This window comes from Myotis lucifugus, unplaced genomic scaffold (genome assembly GCF_000147115.1).
Source record: "Myotis lucifugus unplaced genomic scaffold, Myoluc2.0 scaffold_7, whole genome shotgun sequence".
Taxonomy (NCBI): domain Eukaryota; kingdom Metazoa; phylum Chordata; class Mammalia; order Chiroptera; family Vespertilionidae; genus Myotis; species Myotis lucifugus.
In genome coordinates, this window is record NW_005871055.1 from 4843018 (window position 1) to 4865428 (window position 22411).

General features: G+C 39.9%; 1 protein-coding gene across 5 annotated transcripts in view; it reads right to left on the minus strand.

The window, feature by feature from the left end:
- Positions 1-582: 582 nt before the first annotated feature.
- CCDC122 (coiled-coil domain containing 122) overlaps positions 583-22411 on the minus strand; it is a 39127-nt gene continuing 17298 nt past the window's right edge. For 4 of the 5 annotated variants that reach the window (XM_023748328.1, XM_006083514.3, XM_023748321.1 and 1 more), the window contains exons 5-7: positions 8645-9031; positions 7511-7627; positions 583-1638 (exon numbers count right to left, since the gene is read on the minus strand). In XM_023748328.1, the coding sequence (XP_023604096.1) occupies positions 1489-1638; positions 7511-7627; positions 8645-9031 (654 nt within the window). In that variant the 3' untranslated portion in view covers positions 583-1488. Of the gene's footprint in view, positions 1639-7510; positions 7628-8644; positions 9032-13510; positions 13895-22411 lie in introns of those variants that run through there. The other variant, XM_023748332.1, reaches the window with a different exon arrangement.

Genomic DNA, 22411 nt, shown 5'->3' on the forward strand with positions numbered 1-22411 from the left:
CCCAGCCTGCAGGCCCCAGGCCAGCCAAGGCAGGTACCAGCGGGGCCCCCTGGATCACCCTGCTGGTGGCCCCGCAGAGGGAGATGACTAGCGGTGGTGGTGGGGGGGTGGGGCCAGCTGACGAGCAGGCAGCAGCAGGGGGCGGGGCCAGCTGGCAAGTGGGCTGGCATCACCCCCCCAATTGCCTTGCTGGTTGCCTTCTGCAGAGGGAGGCAACCAGCAGCGGCAGAGGGGTGGTTGGGGGGGTGAGGCTGGCAAACAGGCAGCGCCAGGCCCACCAAGGCAGGTGCCAGCAGGGGTCTCCTGATCGCCCCGCCGGTTGCCCACAGATCAGCCCTCATCGCTGGCCAGATGTAGGGACCCTACCCGTGCATGAATTTCAACCACCAGGCCTCTAGTAGTCAATAATCTTGAGATAACTATGTATGGTTCCAGGATACTGAAAATATAGAGAGGGGAACACTTTGTAAAGTATATGATTATTTAATCACTATGCTATACACCTGAAACTATTATAAAATAACACAGACTGTAAACTCTAATTGAAAAATAAAATTTCTTAAAACAATAAAAACCATGTACTTAATAATTAATATTTTATTTTTGTTCCTAAAAATTTTACTCAATAGGACCATGAGAAGGAGCACTTTTATCTTACAAGGGACAAATTAAATTTTGATTTTTGCCATGAACATAGTATTTGCATTTCAATAAAAATAAAAAATAAAAACATTTGTCTATAATGGTTAACATTTTTAAAGAGCTTATAAGTTTACTTTACACAATGTTATTTTAGTCATAGAATAGTAATAAATAATTTATAGACAGAAGCATGAACAAAAAAAATTATGCTTTGCAACACTCTAAAAATACATTATTTGATAACAAAGAAAAATGATTGCCAGGTTCTGAATGAAGAAGAAAAACTAAGAAACATACCTGAGGCACTGAACATATAATATTATTGTAAATGTTAATATTTATGGACTGCTGTAAAGGCAGTAGTAAAAAAACAAGTTTTAATAAAGTTTGAAACAGACAACTGTTTAAATATCTTAACAATTTAAATCATTGTAAATTCAAGAGTTTCTTTTCTTCTAAATTTTTACTTCAAATAATAGTGAAGGCAACAATTTATAAACAGGCATTCATGAGTACAATACATCTTATACATGAAAAATGTTCATGGAGTCATCTACTATTCTTCTGTAAGCATTCCTATTGTCTTTCTACTGCTATCAATTGTAGGGGTGGAAGGACTAATTAAAAAAAGATAAATATATCTGCCATTAGGACAGACCTCTGACAGTGGAAGCTATATATAAATATAGAATCACTGTGTTGCACACCTGAAACAAATATATTGTATGTCAACTATACTTCAATAAAAATTAATTAATTAGAAACAAGAATTTGAATGATTTCTCAACATTCTTGCCTGTAATTTTTGTGGCAATACTCTGTGCTCTACATTGTCCTAAGGCCATGTTAATCTTTCATTGCAATGCATTTTCTTAGTTCAGCTGCAGTTTTTTCTAGTTGTTGAATGTTCCACTGCCATTGCTTTCTATTTGACTGAAGCTTGTTCAGCTGACAATGCAAACGCTTAAGAATTGCACCATATCTCTTATTTTGTACCTATGAAAAGAAGAAAACACATCAACAGGGCTTTACTTGACACTTATTATATGTTAGATAGTGTGCTGAGAGCCTTTTACAAATAATTAAATTCTCATTACACCTTATGATGTGCATATTATGATACCCATTTTTGTAAAAGGAAACAAAAGATAAAGAGATTAAGTGATTTGACCAATGTTTCAGAATAAGCAAGTGATGATGTTTGAGATTTGAATCCAAGTAAAACATCTGTGATGAAGTGCTTTCTACTTATTAAGCAGTTACCAGTTAAGAGTAAATTTTTTTCTGTATCTAGTTGTTCACTGAAACAGATTAATTGATCTAAAAGTTCTATATAATGTCCAATTCCTTGTCAGTAAGTAGATCATTGTGTATGTTGAGCCAGACAATGCGACACTGGAAGGCAATGAAGCATGGTGAAAGTATAAGGGTTTTGGTGCCCAGGCACAAGAAAGCAAAAACGTCATCATAATTCCTGAGATTAGTGTTGGCTCTACAAATAACTTTTTTTAAACAGTTTTGTTGACATACCATACAATCCACCCTTTAAACTGTACCATTTAATGGATTTTAGTATATTCACAGGGTTGTGCAGCTATCACCACAATCAATTTTAGAACATTTTCATTAGCCCAAAATGAAATCTGGTACCCATTAATAGTGACTCCCCATTTCCCCATCCCACCCTTAGCACTAGGCAACTACTAATCTACTTTCTCTTTATATAGATTTGCCTATTCTGGACATTTTATAAAGTGGAATCATATAATATGTGGTCTTTTGTGACTGGCTTCTCTCACTTAGCATAATGTTTTTAGGGCCATCCATGTTTTAGCGTACATCAGTACTCCATTCCCTTTTATTGCCAAATAATATTGCATAATATACTACCTCTTACTTACCCATTTTATCAGTTAATGAGTATTTCACTTGTGGCCACTTTTTGTTTATTATGAATAATGCTGCTATGAACATTCATGTACAAGTTTTTGTGTGGTCATGTTTTCATTTCTCTGGGGTTTATACCTAGGAGTGAAATTACTGGGTCATATGGTAACTCTATATTTAACCATTTGAGGAACTGACAGACTGTTTTCCATTTTTACATTCCCATGATCAATATGTGAAGGTTTGAATTTCTTCACATCCTTGAAAATACTTATCTGTCTTTTTTATCATAGCCATTTAGTGGGTGTGAAGTGGTATTTCATTGTAGTAAAACACCCACTTTTATTATTTTTTTAAATTTGTCTTTATTGTCTAAAGTATTACAGATACCCCCCTTTCCTTCATTAAACTCCTCTACCCTTCTCCTGCCCCACCACCCAGGCCTTCACTACACTATTGTCTGTGTCCATGGGTTATGCATATATGCATATATGTTCAAACCAGTTGATAGAATAATGGTGCTGAGAACTTTTCTCTTCATTCTTACATCTATTAGAGAATGCTCTAGAAGTCTGGTGGGTGGTTCTAAGTCAACTTAAATAGAGGTCAATTTGTCAAAACACCAATTCACCACATTAATCAAAATAACCTGTCAAAAGTAAATTTATAGCCTGGGAGACAAGACTCTGAATTTCTGTCCCTGACCTGACTCCCTTTTCTCTCTCTCAGCTGTTATTGGGGCCCAGATTGTACTACATGCTGAATCTTATCAATTTCTTCCCCAGGCAAACTTCCCCTCTTTCTTTCCCAGCTCCTCCCTAGTGCAGGGATTTTTTTTTTTTTACATTTATTTTGCCATGGATCATTTTTACAGTATGGTGAAGACTACAGACTCCTCAGAATAATGCTTTTAAATGCATAAAACAAAACATACAGGATTACAAAGGAAAGCAATTGTATTGAGGCACGGTTCTGCAGCAAGCAGGGGAACTGGGACAGAGACACTCAAAGCGTTCCAAAATATTGTTATAAAAGCAAAGTGAAAACTTGTAACTAACACTTCACATAAATTGCTATAAACTTAATGCAACTTTTAAGTTTTCAATTTTTGGTAATTTTTCAAATTCAGATAATTTACTCAAATTGGTGAATTAGGTCTGGGGGTATGTTGGCAAATAGAAAATGACTTTAAAAGGATTAGAAATAAATATGGAATAAACTGAAATACTATATTAAATAATGAAGCTATATTTGAAATGTTTTTATACACTGAATATATTCAAGAGGATATATATCCATTGATATGTATGTATATATAGATATATATAATTGGAAAAATTTTTGGTTAATCAATAAGTGTGTTTGGTTGCATATGAGCCTCTTCTGAAATTCTTCAATGGTTAAGGTACAAAATGAATACACAACAGATCATAATAGAGATGTGCAAATTCCCTTAGTGTGACTCTAGAGCACCAGCCACAGTGAATGCTACATATCTTATTTACATATCTTTTTTATGTCTGTCTCTCCAACTAAAACACAAGTTCTCTGAGAACAGGGATTTTTATCAATTTATTTTGTTCGATACTCTATTGCAGGGGTCCTCAAACTTTTTAAACAGGGGGCCAGTTCACTGTCCCTCAGACCGTTGGAGGGCCGGACTATAGTTTAAAAAAAAACTATGAACAAATTCCTATGCACACTGCACATATCGTATTTTGAAGTAAAAAAACAAAACGGGAACAAATACAATATTTGTATTTGCATGTGGTCCGCGGGCCGTAGTTTGAGGACCCCTGCTCTATTGTAAGCACTTAAAAGAGTAATTGGCACATAGTATGAACTCAATAAATATGTTGAATGAATTGATGAGTGAATACATAAATAAAATGAGACAGTTTTGTAAATCAAAGTGCTATCCTATTTTGAGAAGAACATTGTGTGAAATATATTGCTAAATTCTGTATTGTTCACAATTTCTCCATATATGTAACAAACACACAATGTCATTGTTTTAACATGGAGAATATACTACACTAAAAGACTTGGTGCTCACTTGCTGTCATCTGTATGTGACACAACTTCTATTTGCTTCCACTATTTAAAGAGTATGATTAAATATTTTTTATTATAGTATAAATATACAGACTTTTTTTATCCTCATCCAAGAATATGTTTTTGTAGAGAGAGGAAAGGGGAGAGAGAAACAATGATGTGAGAGAGAAACATTGATCCATTGCCTCTGAAGGCTCCCAAGCTGGGGATTGAATCCACAACCAAGGTATGTGCCTTACCGGGAATCAAACCTGCAACATTTTGGGATGATGCTCTAACCAACTGAGCCACCAGGCCATGGTAACTCAGATGCTTATTAATTGTATCAAATTAGTCACAAACAAGTTAAAGATATGTATCTTTTTATTTTACAAATTAATACCTTAAAAGTGAAAATTATTTATTTGAGCTTAACAACATATTCTTCTCCATTTTAATTTTCATTCATCTAAACAATAGTGACTACAGAAGTCTACCAGTGGTATCCCAAACTTGGTCTCACTTTTAATTTTGTATATCAGTTTTTTAAATTAGACTCAATAATTGCAAATATGAAGTCAGAGGGGTTTGTAGTACTGACTTCCATTGTTTTTTCCTCTATTTTGAGGAGTCACTGATGTATATCTAGGAAAGGTCATCTTTTCTGACTCAATAGCCTGTTTTCTAGCCATTAATTGGGTGCCAGGTTGTTGATGGAATTAGATTTGGAATAATTTTAGGACAGATTGAAATAGGAGTGAGTGCTTGCTTTGTCTAAATAGATTCATATTTCAATACCTTTGAATGAGGGAGTTATCTCTAATTATCTATTAACTAGGGGCCCGGTGCACGAAAATCGTGCATGGGTAGGGTCCCTAGGCCTGGCCTGCAATCAGGGCCAATCTTCCCCAATTTCCGGCAGCCGGCCCTGCCCCCCACCACTGACACTGGTTGCCCTCTGCATGTAGGGCGACTGGTTGGGCAATCAGGGCCCTGCTTGCTCACACCTGCCTTGGCCTGGTGCCGCCCATGTCTGCTGCCACCCACCCCTGGCTCCCCATTCTCCATTGGGTGATCGGAGCCTGCTGGCCAGGGAGAAGGACCAGGAGGTTGGCCAGCAGGTCCCAATCGGGTGATTGAGGCCTGCAGGCGGGGGACAGCTCCTGCTTTGAGCATCTGCCCCCTGGTGGTCAGTGCACATCATAGCGAGTGGTTGAGCGGCCTTAGCATATCATTGGCATATTATGCTTTGATTGGTTGAATGGACGACCGGATGACCGAACACTTAGCATATTAGGCTTTTATTATATAGGACTAGAGGCCCGGTGCACAAAAATTTGTGCACTCGGGGGGAAGGGGGGGGTCCCTCAGCCCGGCCTGTACCCTCTCGCAGTCTGGGACCCCTCAGGAGATAATGACTTGCTGGCTTAGGCCTGCTCCCGGGTGGCAGAGGGCAGGCCCAATCCCTAGGTGCAGCCCCTGGTCGGGCTCAGAGCAGGGCCGATTGGGGAGTTGGGGCGCTGCCCCCTGTCATGCACAGAGCAGGGTGGATCGGGAGGCTGCGATGCCACCCTCAGTCACGCACAGAGCGGGGCCCATCAGGGGAGTTGGGGCTCCGTACCCTGTCACGCACAGAGCAGGGCCAATCAGGGGGTTTGGGGCTGCCCCCTGTCCTCGCACAGAGCAGGGCCCATCAGGGGGTTGGGGAGCTCCCCCCCTGTCATGCACAGAGCAGGGCCAATAGGGGCAATATAGGGCACCGCCCCCTGTCACACACAGAGCAGGGCAATCAGGGGGTTGGGGCGCCACCACTGTCACACTCAGGGCAGGGCCAATGGGGAGGTTATGGCTCTACCCCATCACACACAGAGCAGGGCCCGTGGGGGGGGCGGTTGGGGCGCCGCCCTCTATCACCCACAGAGCAGGGCCGATCAAGGGGTTGGGGCACTGCCACTGTCACACTCAGGGCAGGGCTGATGGGGAGGTTATGGATCTACCTTGTCACACACAGAGCAGGGCCTGTGGGGGGGGGGGGGGTTGGGGCGCCGCACCCTGTCACACATAGAGCAGGGCCGATCAGGGGGTTGGGACGCCGCACCCTGTCACACACAGAGTCGCAGGGCGATCAGGGGGTTTGGGCGCGGCCCCCTGTCACGCTGATCCGGTGCCTTGAGGCTCCGCTGATCCCGGTGCTGGGAGGCATATTACCCTTTTACTATATAGGATAGAGGCCTGGGGGCCAGCTGGTTTGCCCTGAAGGGTGTCCTGGATCAGGGTGGGGGTCCCCACTGGGGTGCCTGGCCAGCCTGGATGAGGGGATGATGGCTGTTTGCAGCTGGTCACACACCCTTCAGGGTGGGGGTCCCCACTGGGGTGCCTGGCCAGTCTGGTGAGGGGCTGAGGGCTGCTTTCAGGCTGGCGATTGTTGACTGAAGCTCCCAACCCCTCCTTTTTTTTCTCTTTTTTTAATTTTATTCTGGGCCAGCTTTAGCTCTGGCTCTAGCTTTGAGGCTTCCGCTGGTTTGTTTGTGTTCTATAATCGAAACAATGTATAACTCCAGCTCTGAGATCCTGGGGTTTTGTTACAAAGTTTCAAACTGCCAGCTCAGAGGCTGGCAGTGCAGGCGGGGAACGTTGGAGTCCTCCTTCACTGCAGCAAGCAAGCCTCATGTTCGCTTCCAGCTGCCTGGCTGCCGGCCGCCATCTTGGCTGACAGTTAATTTGCATAACCTCACTGATTAGCCAATAAAAGGGTAGCGGTCGTACGCTAATTACCATGTTTCTCTTTTATTAGTGTAGATGTGTTGGACTTTTCTAACGCTTTATGTAGTTCTTTATTGTTCTTTAGCTATTTGGGGATTGAGAATAAAATGTGGAAAGTATGAAAATAATGTAAGTTTAAGAAAAGATTCCATAAAACATTGAAATCCAGGTGATCAAGACTTACCTCTATTTCTTTTCTTAATTTTTCATGTGTCTTATTTTCTTCCTCAAGAAAACAAGTTTTTTCAATGATAGATTCTTTTGTAGTTGTGATTTTATCCTTTAGCTTTGTAATGTCTTCCTGTATGTTTATAAAATTTAATATATACAAGTCAAACCGTGAATGATCAATATAAAGCCAAGATTTTCAGTGTTTCTATAATTTAATAAAACTAGCCATAATAATTCTTCTTGATAAATAGAATTAGAATATTACCTTCTATAGGAACAAATAATAAAAACAAAACTACAATACAAACAAATAAACAAAAATTATGTTTGAGCATTTAGAAAATCCAAATGGAATAACATGTAAAGGATAGTGGTAATTATAGTGGCAATTGTCCGGCAACGGTGTAAAGGATACTTGTAAGTCTCTAGCAAGACATAATAGATATTTTAAGTTTGTCTCTCCCACTGTCTTCAAAGAATAGTAAAAGAAATAGAAAAATGTGTAAGCTGCAATTATTAATTCATATTATTTGCAAAACAGCATTAAGCATACTAAATTGTCTTGGATTGGTCTGGATCCATTAGCTTAGAAGCTAGGGCTTCAACATTTTTGTGAGTTACACTTTCTGCAACAAATGTATTAATTGTTCACTGTGATTTTGTTTTACCATGCATTTGTATTAGTCCACATGGAATTTGGGGATGTTTGCTTTATGCATTTGCACATGTGGCATCATTGTTACATAACTCATGTGCTTATCCAAGTTTTTTAAAGTTGTGAAAATAGTTTCTGAATTTCATTAGGGCAGCCATGGGTACTTGATTAAGTTAATGATAAATTTATCACTTAATAAGTGTACATGAAAAAAGAGAATAGCTCAGCCTGAGTGGTTCAGTTGGTTGAACATCATCCTGTGCAGAGAAAAGTTGCCGGTTCAAATCCCACTCAGGGCACATATCTCGGTTGCAGGTTCAATTTCTGGTTGGGGCATGTAGGAAGGCAGGAAGGCAATTGCTCGCTCTCTCTCTCTCTCTCTCTCTCTCTCTCCCCCCACTCCCTGAGCATGTCCTCAGGTGAGGATCAGGTGAGGATTTAAAAAAGAAGAAAAAAAGAATAGAAAAAGTTTTAATAAGTGATATTTCAAACCTGTACTTGTTTCATCGGATTCTGGAGATCTTGCCTAAGTTCCTCTTTCATTATCTTCAGTTTTTTAACAAGATCTTGTTTTTCACGTAGTTCAATCATAAATGGCCATTTGCTTTCTTCCTCCCCCGAGCTATCTTTATGCACTTTAATTTTTGCATAGTATTCATTATATTTTATCACGTGTTCCTTGAAATCTTCTTGGGCTGCTTCTATATCAAATTTAAGCTTTACATTTTCTGTATGTAAGGATTTGATTTGTGTTTCCAGGTTTTCACACTGAAGTTTGCTATTCTCTATGGCAACATCTTGCTGATAAATTAGCTTTTCTGTTTCTTTAGTTTCTGCAGAAACAGTTGCTATTTGTTTTTCTAGCTCATGAAGTTCATTCTGTAAAATATTTCAACATTATTATTATTAATTCATTATACTCAACATGAGAGGAAAGTCATTTTTCTATCCATAGTGCATGTAGGAAATCAAAACATAAACACATTTATCAGATATAGAAAAATTGATGTATAATGGAAGGAAACATTCAATAACATAACAAAATTATAACCTCAGTGGAAGCCCAATTATATATCTATTTTTAATATTCATATAATTCTAAATGTTAAAATTTTATCACTTGTCTTAACATTTTATATGTAAACGATATTTTACAAACACTTTAATAATATATTTACATCAGAAGTACACACTAAAGCAGCAGTTCTCAACCTGTGGGTCGCGACCCCTTTGGCGGTCGAACGACCCTTTCACAGGGGTCGCCTAAGATCATCCTGCATATCAGATATTTACATTATGATTCATAACAGTAGCAACATTACAGTTATGAAGTAGCAACGAAAATAATTTTATGATTGGGTCACAACATGAAGAACTGTATTTAAAGGGCCAGAAGGTTGAGAACCACTGCACTAAAGAAAGACAACATGATAAAAATGATAACACCTTGGGTTAAAAAAAAATCAAAAGGCCTAGGTTCTAGTTCCCTTACTGTTATTTACTAATTGGTATGATCATACGTGGCAAACTTAATTAACCTATCCAAACCTACTCATTTGTAAAATGAGTATAAAGATGTCTACTTTACCTCTCTTGGCATTTGGCAATTCTAACAATATTATTGGCTATATTCCCTATGCTGTACTTTACATCCCGTGACTATTTATAACTACCAATCTGTACTTCTCATTCCCTTCACCTTTTCCACCCAGTCCCCCAACGCCTCTCCCCTTTGGCAACTACCAGTTGGTTCTCTGCATCTATGAGTGTTTCCTGTTTTCACATCACCACTCTTCTCTGGTTCTCCCAGATACTGCTAAGCATTCCTTCTCAGTCACAATGGTTCCTTCTATAAAGCAGGTCTTTCTTAGGGTGCCATCATCAGAATTTTCTCCTTTCATTCTATAATAATTCCTTGGGTAATCTTATCCATACTTATATGTTGACTATGTCTATGCTGATAATTCACAGAACTTAAGTGGCTGTTGAGTCCTACATCCAGTGGCCACTAGCCATCTCAAATGCAACATGTCAAAAAATCAGACTAATCCTTGCCTCTATTCCATCCTGTTCTTCCTTGTATAAATTATGTGGCGTCAGAATGGTAAAACCTCAGTGACTTACAAAATACGTGTTTATTGCTCACATGACTGGGAGCAGTGGAAGTTGGCTAGATGTCGACGTTGGTTGGATTTGCTTAAATGTCTGAGGGTTGGCTGGCTGTTACAGGATTTAGTTTGGCCAGCTGGGGTGTCCTGCCTTCGCATAACATGTATTTTATCTTCCAGTGGGCCACGCCAACCATGTCCTTCTCATGATGACAGCAGATGCAGAAGAATGGAAGCCCAATTACGGAAGAGCTTTTTCAAGCTTCTCTTCAAATAACATCTGCTCACACCCCAGCTCGTCACATGATGAAACTCACCGTCAAGGAGCAGATATATGCGCACCACTATGGCAGGCCATTATAATGACACATGGCAAACGGTCTAATATACACAAGAATGAAGAATTGGGACCAAAATGCAAATTACCACACCCCTATTTTTACAAATTAACTAATGGTACTACTTTGGGAGCCACCTTATGTCCTTCCTTCTCTTTATTATCTAACTGCCCCCAAAACAACTCTGCAAGCCGTCCTCCTTTTTTTCTATCTGGTAATGATTATATTCTTTGAACACATAATTTTAAGAGGGAGTCACTGTACAAAAAAAGGCAGACCCAATCTACCCTTTTCCTGGCAGAGACAGAGAGGGAAGTACACTGAAAAATGCAACATGCTGATGAATTTCTATCTTTATCTCCAGTTGACATTTCTATTTCTTTATCTAATAAACATATCAACTATACATGTTCAGAAAAGAAAATTCCATTTACATACTCAACATGTTCCCCTTCATCTTCTTAATTTCAATAAGCTGTACCACTTTCCACCTGAATACTCAACAATCTAGAAGTCTTTTCTTAGTTTTCCCCTTTACCCTTCCCCCAACACCTATTTGAATTTGGTCTCCAAAATAAAATCCCAGATTCACTTCTGAGATATTTTTTTAGCACAGCCTAGCTTCTACTGGACTTCCTGTTTCCATTATTCCCCCTGTACCTCAACCAGGCTCCATATATTAGACAGAATAATCTTTTAAAAAACATAAATCACATCATTCTACTGTATTCCTTTTCTTTCTTTCTTTCTTTCTTTCTTTCTTTCTTTCTTTCTTTCTTTCTTTCTTTCTTTCTTTCTTTTTGCTTTCTTTCTTTCTTTATTTTTGCTTTCTCTCTTTGGAATTTATTGGTGAGAAGAGTCAAAAAGTATAAAAATAAAAGGTAGCAATCAATAAAAGTTATTAAGAGTAAGCTCAGCAAGAGAGAAATGATAAACCATTCCACTGTCTGATGCCTCTGGCTCCTGAACAGAGAAAGCTCACATCTTTTGTGGTGTTGGTACCCTTTCCTCTGTCCTCAGAAAAAAAGAGTAAGGCAAAAGGTGGTTCTTTCCTATTTCAAATGAGTTGGAGATACAGGACGAGGCTGACTGTAACCTTAAATTCTTTCTAAATTTAAAACCTTTTTGCTATTTGATACAGACACTGAGTTGAGCTGGGCCATGCTTGCTGTCAATGTCAAGTGTTGGAATTAGCACCACAAATCCATCAGGACTGAGTGTTGGCACCAGGCTTTGTCCATCATCAACTTGAATATGAGAAAAGGCAAGCAGAAGAAATAGCAGCTGTGAAAAGTGAAGGAAAGTACAGGAGGTAGCAAAGCCTGGGGAAAAGAATGGTAGTAAGAGATATGAGGTAGAAAGCTAGTTCTTAGCTTCACCAAGGGCTGGCTGAAAAGACCTAGGGTTAGAAACTCCCTGGGTGGCAGGTACATCAGCCACTTGAGATTGGAAGATGCCCCAGGAAATGATCTGGCATATTCCCTGCCTGCTTATTTTTTAGCTCAAATTCTAACAATGTTGGAAATATTTGGAGATCTCTCTCTTTCTCCCTGCCTCCCTCCCTCTCTTATCTAGAGATTATAGAAAAGGATGAATAAAGATGGAAGAAATTTAAAAAAACACACACACACAACACCACCAGATTAGGACTGGCTGGCATGGCTCAGTGTTTGAGCGTCAACCTATGAACCAGGAGGTCAGGGTTCTATTCCCGGTCAGAGCACATGCCTGCATTATGGGCTCGATCTCCAGTGTGGGGCGTGTAGGAAGCAGCAGATCAATGATTCTCTTTCTTCATTGGTGTCACTATCTCTCCCTCTCCCTTCATCTCTGAAATCAATAAAAAATATATTTTTAAAAAAGCCGATTATGAGAAAAGCCCTCATTACACATGGGTAGAATTCACCCACAAGTCAAAGAACTTTGAAAAGTACAAGGGAAGGAAGGCAGAGGGCACTACTTCTGCAAAGAGACAAAATGACAAAGCTAGCTTAGTGCTGGCTTAATAACACTGTCTCCTACCACTTGAGATTTTGTCTTTATTTAAAGAGAGACAGAGGGAAGAGTTCAGAGAGCCAGTGTCACAGATTAAGATGTTTGAAAGAGAAGCTGGGCCTTTCTTTCACTATTAGTTTCCTTCATCAGAAAATATAGTGGACCTATAGGAAACTGCAATAGGTTCATCCAATGACTCCCCCATGTACTTCACCTGTGCCCTTGCCAGATCTGGATTTCCTATTTGATAAGAAAGGCTCCTGAACTCCCATTCTTTTCTTTGCTAACAGGACTAAATAATCTCCTACATTTAGAAGACAAAAGGCTTATTTATAATATGCTTAGTCTTAGGATCTCCAAATCAGGGTTAGAAAAGGAACTATTCTTTCATAATCCAACATGTCCACACCTCACATGTCCTTATCAACATTATGGGTTCAGTTTTCACACTTTCAGGAAGAAAATCTGCTCCCTAGCAGTCTTTAAACTACCTGACAAACATTATACACCCTCAGCCCAAGCCCCTCAATTCCATTAACATTCCAGCAAAAAAATATATATATATCCACTTATCACAATCCAATCCCACTTGAGCATCTATAGCCGCTATCTTGATACAATCATGTTCCAAAAGCTGAGTGTCCGACAGCAACAAAGGTCCATTAGTATAAACATGTGGAGTCAATAATACTGAAGTTTGGTTTCTATGCATTTTTTGTCAATTTGGCTGGGAAGATCTAGACAGCTGGAAATGAGCTTCTCCATCATTTCCTGTTTCCTTCTTTGTATCAATTTTCTGCCTGTGAAGCCCAACACCCCACCGTCAAGGGCAGCTGTAATTCCTGCCACTTTGCAAGGAGGCCAATAGGACCCCCCCTACCCACCCCACCCCCCCACCGCTCCTCTGAGGAATGTACCTGCCACAGGCAGAATTGCCAGGTTGTATTTTTCAGCCTTCCCCAAGTTTCTGGTTCCCTCTTGAACATTCACAGAAGCACTGTTGACATGGTCTTCAATACTGTCAATCTTCTCCTGCTGAGAATTCACTAGGAGAGATAATTCTGTGACCAGTTGGCTAAGTTCAATTAGGTTCGCTTCTAGGTTTCCCATGATTCTGCAGCATATTGATCTTGAGGGATTTCAGGCAATGCATATATCTGAGTCATACTTTGAGGATCAGCTTCAGTTTCAGTAGTGTGAAATGCTCCACCAACAGTCATAGACCGAGTCAAAGAAGGCTGTAATGAAGTTTCTTCATCATTAAATTGTTTCTCAAGTTCTTCTACAGATTCCTGATGGAGCTGGAGAAATTCCACTGCTGCCTGCTGCTACTGCTTCTTTAACCAGGATCTATCACTCTCCTCAGAAGTACTAGGTCATCTTTCTGGACTTTCCAACAAAGCTTCTCCATATTGGAGTGGAGTTACTGAACTGCACATGGGCACATCCCCCATTGATATGCTCTTTGTGCAACTTGTCCCTGATTCTGCATCTCTGATACTTCTCAATATTTATCTGGTGCCTTCTTAACCTTTCCAGGTCTGTAGGGATTACTATTTTAATGAATTTCTGGATAGCTAGTTCAAGATGGCGTAATTTCACTTTTTCTTCATCTTTAGACATCCTAAAAAATGTTGTCTTCTACTTGCAACAACTGTCTTCTCTACTTATATAGGAAAACCACCTGCCTGGGTGTTTGAGAGCAGTCTTCTTTTTATTTCTTTACTAGAGGCCTGGTGCATGAAATTCGTGCATAGATAGGGTCCCTAGGCCTGGCCGGCAATCAGGGCTGATCTGCGGGGTGACCAGTGGGGTGGTTGGGGGGGGCCCTGCTGGCACCTGCCTTGGCTGGCCTGGCACTGCCCGTTTGCAGGCCCTGCCCCCCACTGCCAGCCTGCAGGCTGGGAGCAGCTCCTGAATTGAGTGTCTGCCCACTGGTGGTCAGTGTGCATAATAGTGACCGGTCATTCTGCATTTAGTCAATTTGCATATTAGCCTTTTGTTATATAGGATTGCTGTCTTCCCTTACTAGAAAGTAAGCTCCACAAGGAGCTTACTGTCTATCTTCTTTATCATCATCTTCCCAGTATCTGGAAAAAAATGGTGCTCAATAAATATTTATTACATGAGTGACTAGTGATGCACATGGAATGGTCAGAAAAGAAGCACATGCACTGCCAAGTGGATCAAGCTATTGACCCTATTGATCAACATAGGAAGAGATGACATTGGGTAATCATCTCTTCAATTTCCTGGACTAATGTAATAGACTGTTTACTTTTCTCCCTGGTTTTAGACAGTTCCTCCTACACTCCAATTCTCCTTCAATCCTTTTCACTAGAATTATAGTTCTTGCTGTTACTGTTCATCTTCCCCTTCACCTCTCCAACTCCTCCCTCTCCCCCTTCCCTGTCTTATCTCCCTCCCCATCTTCCTCCCCTTTTTTCTTTTATAGATTTATTGAAGTATACTTGATGTAAATAAACTGAAGATATTTAAACTTTACAGTTTCATGACTTTTACATAGTTTTATGCTCATGAGACCATCACAATGAACATAGTAAACATATCCATTACCCACAAGTTTTTTCCTATTGCTTTAAAATCCATCTTTTCCTCCTCATCTGTGTTTCCAGATACAATTCACCTACTTCCTGTCATTAAATATTAGTTTACATTTTTTAGAATTTTATTTTTTTAATTAAATCTTTATTGTTCAGTTTATTACAGTTGTTCCTCTCCCCCCCCATAGCTCCCCTCCACCTGGTTCCCACCCCACCCTCTGCCCTTACCCCCCACCCCACTGTCCTCATCCATAGGTGTACGATTTTTGTCCAGTCTCTTCCCGCATCCCCCATACCCCTTTCCCCCCCAAGAATAGTCAGTCCACTCCCTTTCTATGCCCCTGATTCTATTATATTCACCAGTTTATTCTGTTCATCAGATTATTTATTCACTTGATTTTTAGATTCACTTGTTGATAGATGTGTATTTGTTGTTCATAATTTGTATCTTTTTTTAAAATATATTTTATTGATTTTTTACAGAGAGGAAGGGAGAGAGATAGAGAGTTAGAAACATCGATGAGAGAGAAACATCGATCAGCTGCCTCCTGCACATCTCCCACTGGGGATGTGCCCGCAACCCAGGTACATGCCCTTGACCGGAATCGAACCTGGGACCCCTCAGTCCGCAGGCCGACGCTCTATTCACTGAGCCAAACCAGTTTCGGCGTATAATTTGTATCTTTACCTTTTTCTTCTTCTTCCTCTTCTTAAAGGATACCTTTCAGCATTTCATATAATACTGGTTTGGTGGTGATGAACTCCTTTAGCTTTTTCTTATCTGTGAAGCTCTTTATCTAACCTTCAATTCTGAATGATAGCTTTGCTGGGTAAAGTAATCTTGGTTGTAGGTTCTTGCTATTCATCACTTTGAATATTTCTTGCCACTCCCTTCTGGCCTGCATTGTTTCTGTTGAGAAATCAGCTGACAGTCGTATGGGTACGCTCTTGTAGGTAACTGACTTTTTTTCTCTTGCTGCTTTTAAGATTCTCTCTTTGTCTTTTGCTCTTGGCATTTTAATTATGATGTGTCTTGGTGTGGTCCTCTTTGGATTCCTTTTGTTTGGGGTTCTCTGCGCTTCCTGGACTTGTAAGTCTATTTCTTTCACCAGGTAGGGGAAGTTTTCTGTCATTTATTCCAATAGGTTTTCAATATCTTGCTCTCTTCTTCTGGCACCCCCATAATTTGGATGTTGGTACACTTGAAGTTGTCCCAGAGGCTCCTTACACTATCTTCATATTTTTGGATTCTTTTTTCTTTTTGTTTTTCCGGTTGGGTGTTTTTTGCTTCTTTGTATTTCAAATCTTTGACTTGATTCTTGTGATCCTCTAGTCTGCTGTTGGAACTCTGTATAATATTCTTTATTTTAGTCAGTGTATGTTTAATTTCTAGTTGGTCCTTTTTCATAACCTTGAGGTTCTCACTAGATTTCTTGAGGGTCTCACTAAATTTATTGGCGGTTTCTAGAAAATTCTTGAAAAACCTAAAAAGTGTGGTTTTGAACTCTATATCCAGTAGTTTGCTTTCCTCCATTTCTGTCATTTGTGACCTGTTGCTTTTTCTCTGCATTTTTTATGCTTTGCTGTGTTGATAGAGTGGCTTTCTGTGCTAGGTGTCCTATAGGGCCCAGTGGCTCAGCCTCCCCAATTACCTGAGGTGGACACTCTTGGTGCACCCCTTTGTGGGCTTTGTGCACAGTCTTGTTGTAGTTAAGCCTTGATTGTTGTAGGTATCACTAGGAGGAATTGACCTCTAGGCCAATTGGCTGTGAGAATCAGCTATGTCTGCAGTGGGAGAACTTCTGTGCTGGAGACACCCTTCTGGGGCAAGACTTGCTTCAGTGGGGCTTTGGTGCTAACTGAGTCTGCCCCCTGAGTGTGTCCCTTATGGATCTGAGGAGTTGTAAACTGGATGGTCCCACTCTGACCACTGGGTACACTGGCTCTTGGATCTCTAAGGAGGTGCTAATTTAGCCTCTGCCTGAGGCTACCCAGCAGGAGCTATGGAGAGATCTGCAGATTCCTCTTCTTTGTTTGGGGTTTGGAGGTGCCCAGATGAGGCCCAGCTGTGAAGCAATGCAAGCTGCTGTGGGGCCTTGGGCCTTCTTTTGGAAGTTCTGGGTCTCTCTGACCCAGCTGCAGTTAGGTAATTTTAGATTGCAAAGGGCCAGGCCTTTCATATGCAAAAGCCTCTGCCCACAGCTTGGGTGGGGCGGGGTCTCAGGGGATCAACAGGGCGGAGCAAGCTCCTCAGTCCTACGCTAACAGGCCCCGCATCTCAGTGTCCCGGTAATCGCTGCAAGCACCTCTGAGAGAAAGCCGCCCTCGAGTTCTGCCTGATGCCAGACAGTCCAGTTTCTCCCCGTATGAGTCTGGGTCCCCAGAGTCTCGCCCGGAATTGGAGTTCAGAGCAGTCAGGAGCTTGAGACTCCCTCCCGATTGAAAAAGACAACCATGTCCTCAGTTGCCAGCCCTTTCCACGTGCGCCTCCCTACCTCTGCACTTTACTTCTGCACCTCCTCTGAGTCTCAGTGTGCTTTTCTCTTTTCTTCTAGTTGTAGAATTTCCACTCAGCCAGCCTTCCTGTGGTTCTGGATGATGTCCGTTTTGTCTTTTAGTTGTATTTTTGAAGTGGTTGTGCGAGGCAGCAATTTCCGGTGTTTACCTATGCCGCCATCTTGGTTTTCCCTAGTATTTTATATAAATAAAATTATACAAACTATACTTTTTAAAGTCTAACTCCTTTCACTCAGCATAATTGAGATTCATCCATGCTGTTGGATATATCAAAAGCCCTTCCTTTTTATTGCCAAGTAGTATTCCTTTTGTGAATGTATCACTTTTTTTTTTTTTATCCATTCATCTGATGGGCCATTTAGGTTGTTTCCGGTTTTCCAATAGACATACACTTTTATTTCTTTTGTGTAAACAAATATCTGGACATTGAACGGTTGGATTATATGGTAGATATATTTTAACCTTTTCAAAACTGTAAACTGTTTTCCCAAATGTTTTTACATTCCAAATAACAGGGTTTGAGAGTTCTGTTCTTGCATATCTACACCAACACTTGGTATGGTCAATCTTTTTAAATGTAGTCATTCTAGTGTGTATTGAGTGCTATCTCATTGTAATTTCAACTTGCATTTTCTTAACAATTATTGATATTGAGTATCTTTTCACATGCTTGTCTTTTATAATAACTTCTTAGATGAAATGACTATTGAAATATTTAGCCCATTTTTCAATTGTTTGCCTTCTTAAATAATGGAAGTTCTTTATATATTGTAAATACACATACACTGTCAGATATGTTGTTAAATATTTTCTCCCAGTCTATGACAATGCAAATTCCAAGAGGGTACCAGAAAATATATCTCACATTCATTTTCATTAGTTTCTTTTGAACAAAAACTTTAAAAAGTATATTTGATGAGCCCTGGCTGAGTGGCTCAGTTGGTAGGAGCATCATCCCGTACGTACACCAAAAGGTTGCGGATTCAATTCCTAGTCAGGGTACATACACAGGATGGATGCGGGTTTAATCCCTGGTCAGGACAGGTATGGAAGGCAATTGATCAATGTTTCTCTCACATCAATGTTTCTCTCTCCCTTCCTTCCTCTCTAAAAATCAATAAAAACATATCCTCAGGTGAGGTTAAAAAAAAATTGATGACATCCAATGTAAAAAAAAAATTGTGTCCTATTTAAAATATCTTTGCCAAATCCAACATAACTAGGCTTTTTTCCTATGTTTTCTCTGACACTGTGTAGTTTTAATTCTTACATTTAGGCCTATAATACATTTTTAGTTACTTTTTGTATGTGGTATGAGGTGAAAGTTGAGATTCACTTTTTTTGCATATGGCTGTCCTCCACTATTTGTTTCTCTAATGAACTGCCGTGGCACCTGTGTTAGCTCTAATCAACTGCCATAACAAAATACCATAGACTGGGTGCTTAAACATAAACACTAAATTCTCATAGATCTGGAGGCTAGAAAGTACATGATCAAGGTGCAGCGGATTCAGCCCCTGGTGAGAGCCCTGTTCCTGCCTTGTAGACAACCACCTTCTAGCTGTGTCCTCAAATGGGAGAGAGAGAGAAAGACAGCTCTAGGGTCTCTTTCTCTTCTTATAGTCCCATCACAGGGGCTTCACCCTCATAACCTCATATAAACCTAATTATCTCCAAATGCTCCACTTCCACATACCATGGGGGGACACAAACATTCACTCCATAACAGCACGTCTTTGAAATCAATTGATATATGTGGGGCATTTCTGGACACTAGTCTGTTCTATAGAACTGTATGTCTATCTATGCCATATCACACTGTCCTGATTATTGTACTCTATAATAAATTTTACAATCAGATAATGTAAGAATGTCCAACATTGTTGTTGTTCTTCAAAGATGTTTTGGCTATTACTGGTTCTTTGGATTTCCATATGACTTAGAATCAGCTCATCCATTTCTCAAAAAAAAAAAAAAGCCGCTGGAATTTTTATCGAAATTGATTTTCAACTGTAGATAAAATTGAAAGAACTGACATGTTAACAATACTGAATTTTCTGATTTGTGAAAATGGTATATGTCTGCATTTAGTATTTGTTTTAATCTTTAATTTTTCTCAGCAATGTTTTGCAGTTTTCAGTATACAGCTCTTATAAATGGTCTTAAGTCTGCTTGGGCTGCCACAACAAAATACAATAGACTTAGTGGTTTAAACAACAGAAATTTATTTCTTACTGTTCTGGAGGCTGGAAAGGACATTAGTATGGCCCAATACTAGTGAGAACTCTGCCTGCCTTACCTTCTCACTGGGTCCTCATGTGGCAGAGCGAGGAGAGAGAACAAGCACTCTGGTGTTTCTCCTTGTAAGGGCACTGATCCTATCAGTAGGGCCCCACACCTTTATGATCTCCCCTAAACCTAATTACCTTCCAAAGGCCCCATCTCCAAAATTAATCACATTTGGGGATTAGGGATTCAACATGTGAGTTTTGGGGTGACATAAACATTCGGTTCATAACACAAACCTTTGTCAAATTTACCCCTAAGTATTTCATAGTTTTGATGCTACTGTAAATGACACTGCTTTTTAAATTTTAACTTCTGATTGTTTCTTTCAATATATAGAAATACAACTGATTTCATAGTTAATCTTATGAGCTTTCTAAACTCACTTATTGCCCGGCCAGTGTGGCTCAGTGGTTGAGTGCTGACCTATGGACCAGGAGGTCACGATTTGATTCCCAGTTAGGGCACATGCCCATGTTGATCCCCAGTTTGGGGCATGCAGGAGGCAGCTGATCAATGATTCCCTCTCATCACTAATGCTTCTATCTCTCTCTCCCTCTTTCTTCCTCTCTGAAATCAATAAAAATATATATTTTAAAAAATAATAAAAAAATAAACTCACTTATTAGTCCTAACAACTTCTTAAAAAATAGATTCCTTGGGATTTTCTAAATATAATCATGCTTATGAATAAAAAGTTTTACTCCCTCCTTTTCAATGTGGATGCTTTTTATTTTCTTCCAAGATTACAGTGGCTCAATGCACTAGTACCAAAGAATGAAAAGTGGCAAGAGCACATATCCTTGTCTTGTTCCTGATCTTAGAAGGAAAACATTGTCTTTCACTATCCTATATAATAAAACCATGATATGCAAATCAACTGAATGGTGGAACAACCTGCTGCTATGATGTGCACTGACCACCAGGGGGCAGACACTCAATGTAGGAGTTGCTCCCTGGTGGTCAGTGCACTCCCACAGCGGGAGCGCCACTTAGCCAGAAGCTGGGCTCACAGCTGGTGAGTGCAGCGGTGGTGGCAGGTGCAGGCCTAAGCTGGCAGTCAGACATCCCCCGAGGGGTACCGGATTGTGAGAGGGCACAGGCAAGGCTGAGGGACTCCCCACCCCAGTGCACAAATGTCATACACCGGGCCTCTAGCTAGGTATAAAATTGGCTGTAGGATTTATGTAGATGCTCTTTTTTATTATTTTTTAAATACGTTTTTATTGATTTCAGAGAGGAAGGGAGTGAAAGAGAGAGATAGAAACATCTATGATGAGAGAGAATCATTGACCAGCTGCCTCCTGCATGCTCCCTACTGGGGATTGAGCCCACAACTTGGGCATGTGTCCTTACTAGAAATTGAACTATGAGCTCCTGGTTCATGGGTCAATACTCAACCACTGAGCAACACTGGTTGGGCTTAGATGCCCTTTTTTAGAGTGAGGAACTTCTATTCCTAATTTGCTGAGAGTTTTAATCATGCATGGCTGTTGTGTTAAAAGTGTTTTATGACGTTTCTAGAATTTTCCTTCTAAAATATAAATTTAATTACTTGCTCCCTTGCTTAAAGCCCATCAAAACCTTTCAAGTAAAGTCCAAGTTTCATACCATGACATACATCTCTCACCACTTCTTAAAACATACTCTATGCTATACCATCACCGAACTACTTATAATTCTGTCAACGTACTAATGCTTTTTTAGGCCTCTGTGAATTTTCTCAGGTTCTTTTTATCTGGAATACTACCCTTCTCACCCCTTAACTCTTAAACCTGTCTCATACACCCAATTATTGAAGTGAACTCTAACTGTCCTTTAAAACTCAACTGAACATATCTTTCTAACTCCTTCAGTGTTAAATCTATATTCATGCCTCTATTGTTGACACTGCTTCCCTGCATGTAATTATTTGTTTAATTCTTTGTCTCCCTCTTCAAAAGATAATGAGCAACTTAAAAAATAGACCCTCTTCAGCAAAATGCTTAATAAAAAGCAGGCCCTCAATATAAGTGAAATAGTATCTGTGACATTCTTTGAAGACTGGGAAGTGTTACAGAAAATGTCTTTATAGAAATCAAAGACATTATTTTTTGTATTATATTCTATTGTAAACATGTATTCTGTCTAATAGTGACTAATGTAATGCAAATATTTATAAGAAATACATATTACCGTGATAGTATAATTATCATCATATCTCTGCTGGTGCATTAATATCTAAAGCCAATATCAAAATTGAAACTATACTGTCCACTGGGGCCCGAGCAAGGATATCTTACATAATATTTACAAGTATTAATTAATTTAATCATCATGAAAACCTTATAGGCAGGTCCTATTATTATATCCATTTTTAAAAGGAGAAAACAGAAGCACAGAGAAATTAAATCACAGACCTGGAAGTAGCAAATCTTATCTTTCAAACTAGGCAGTTCAGCTCTTAAAACT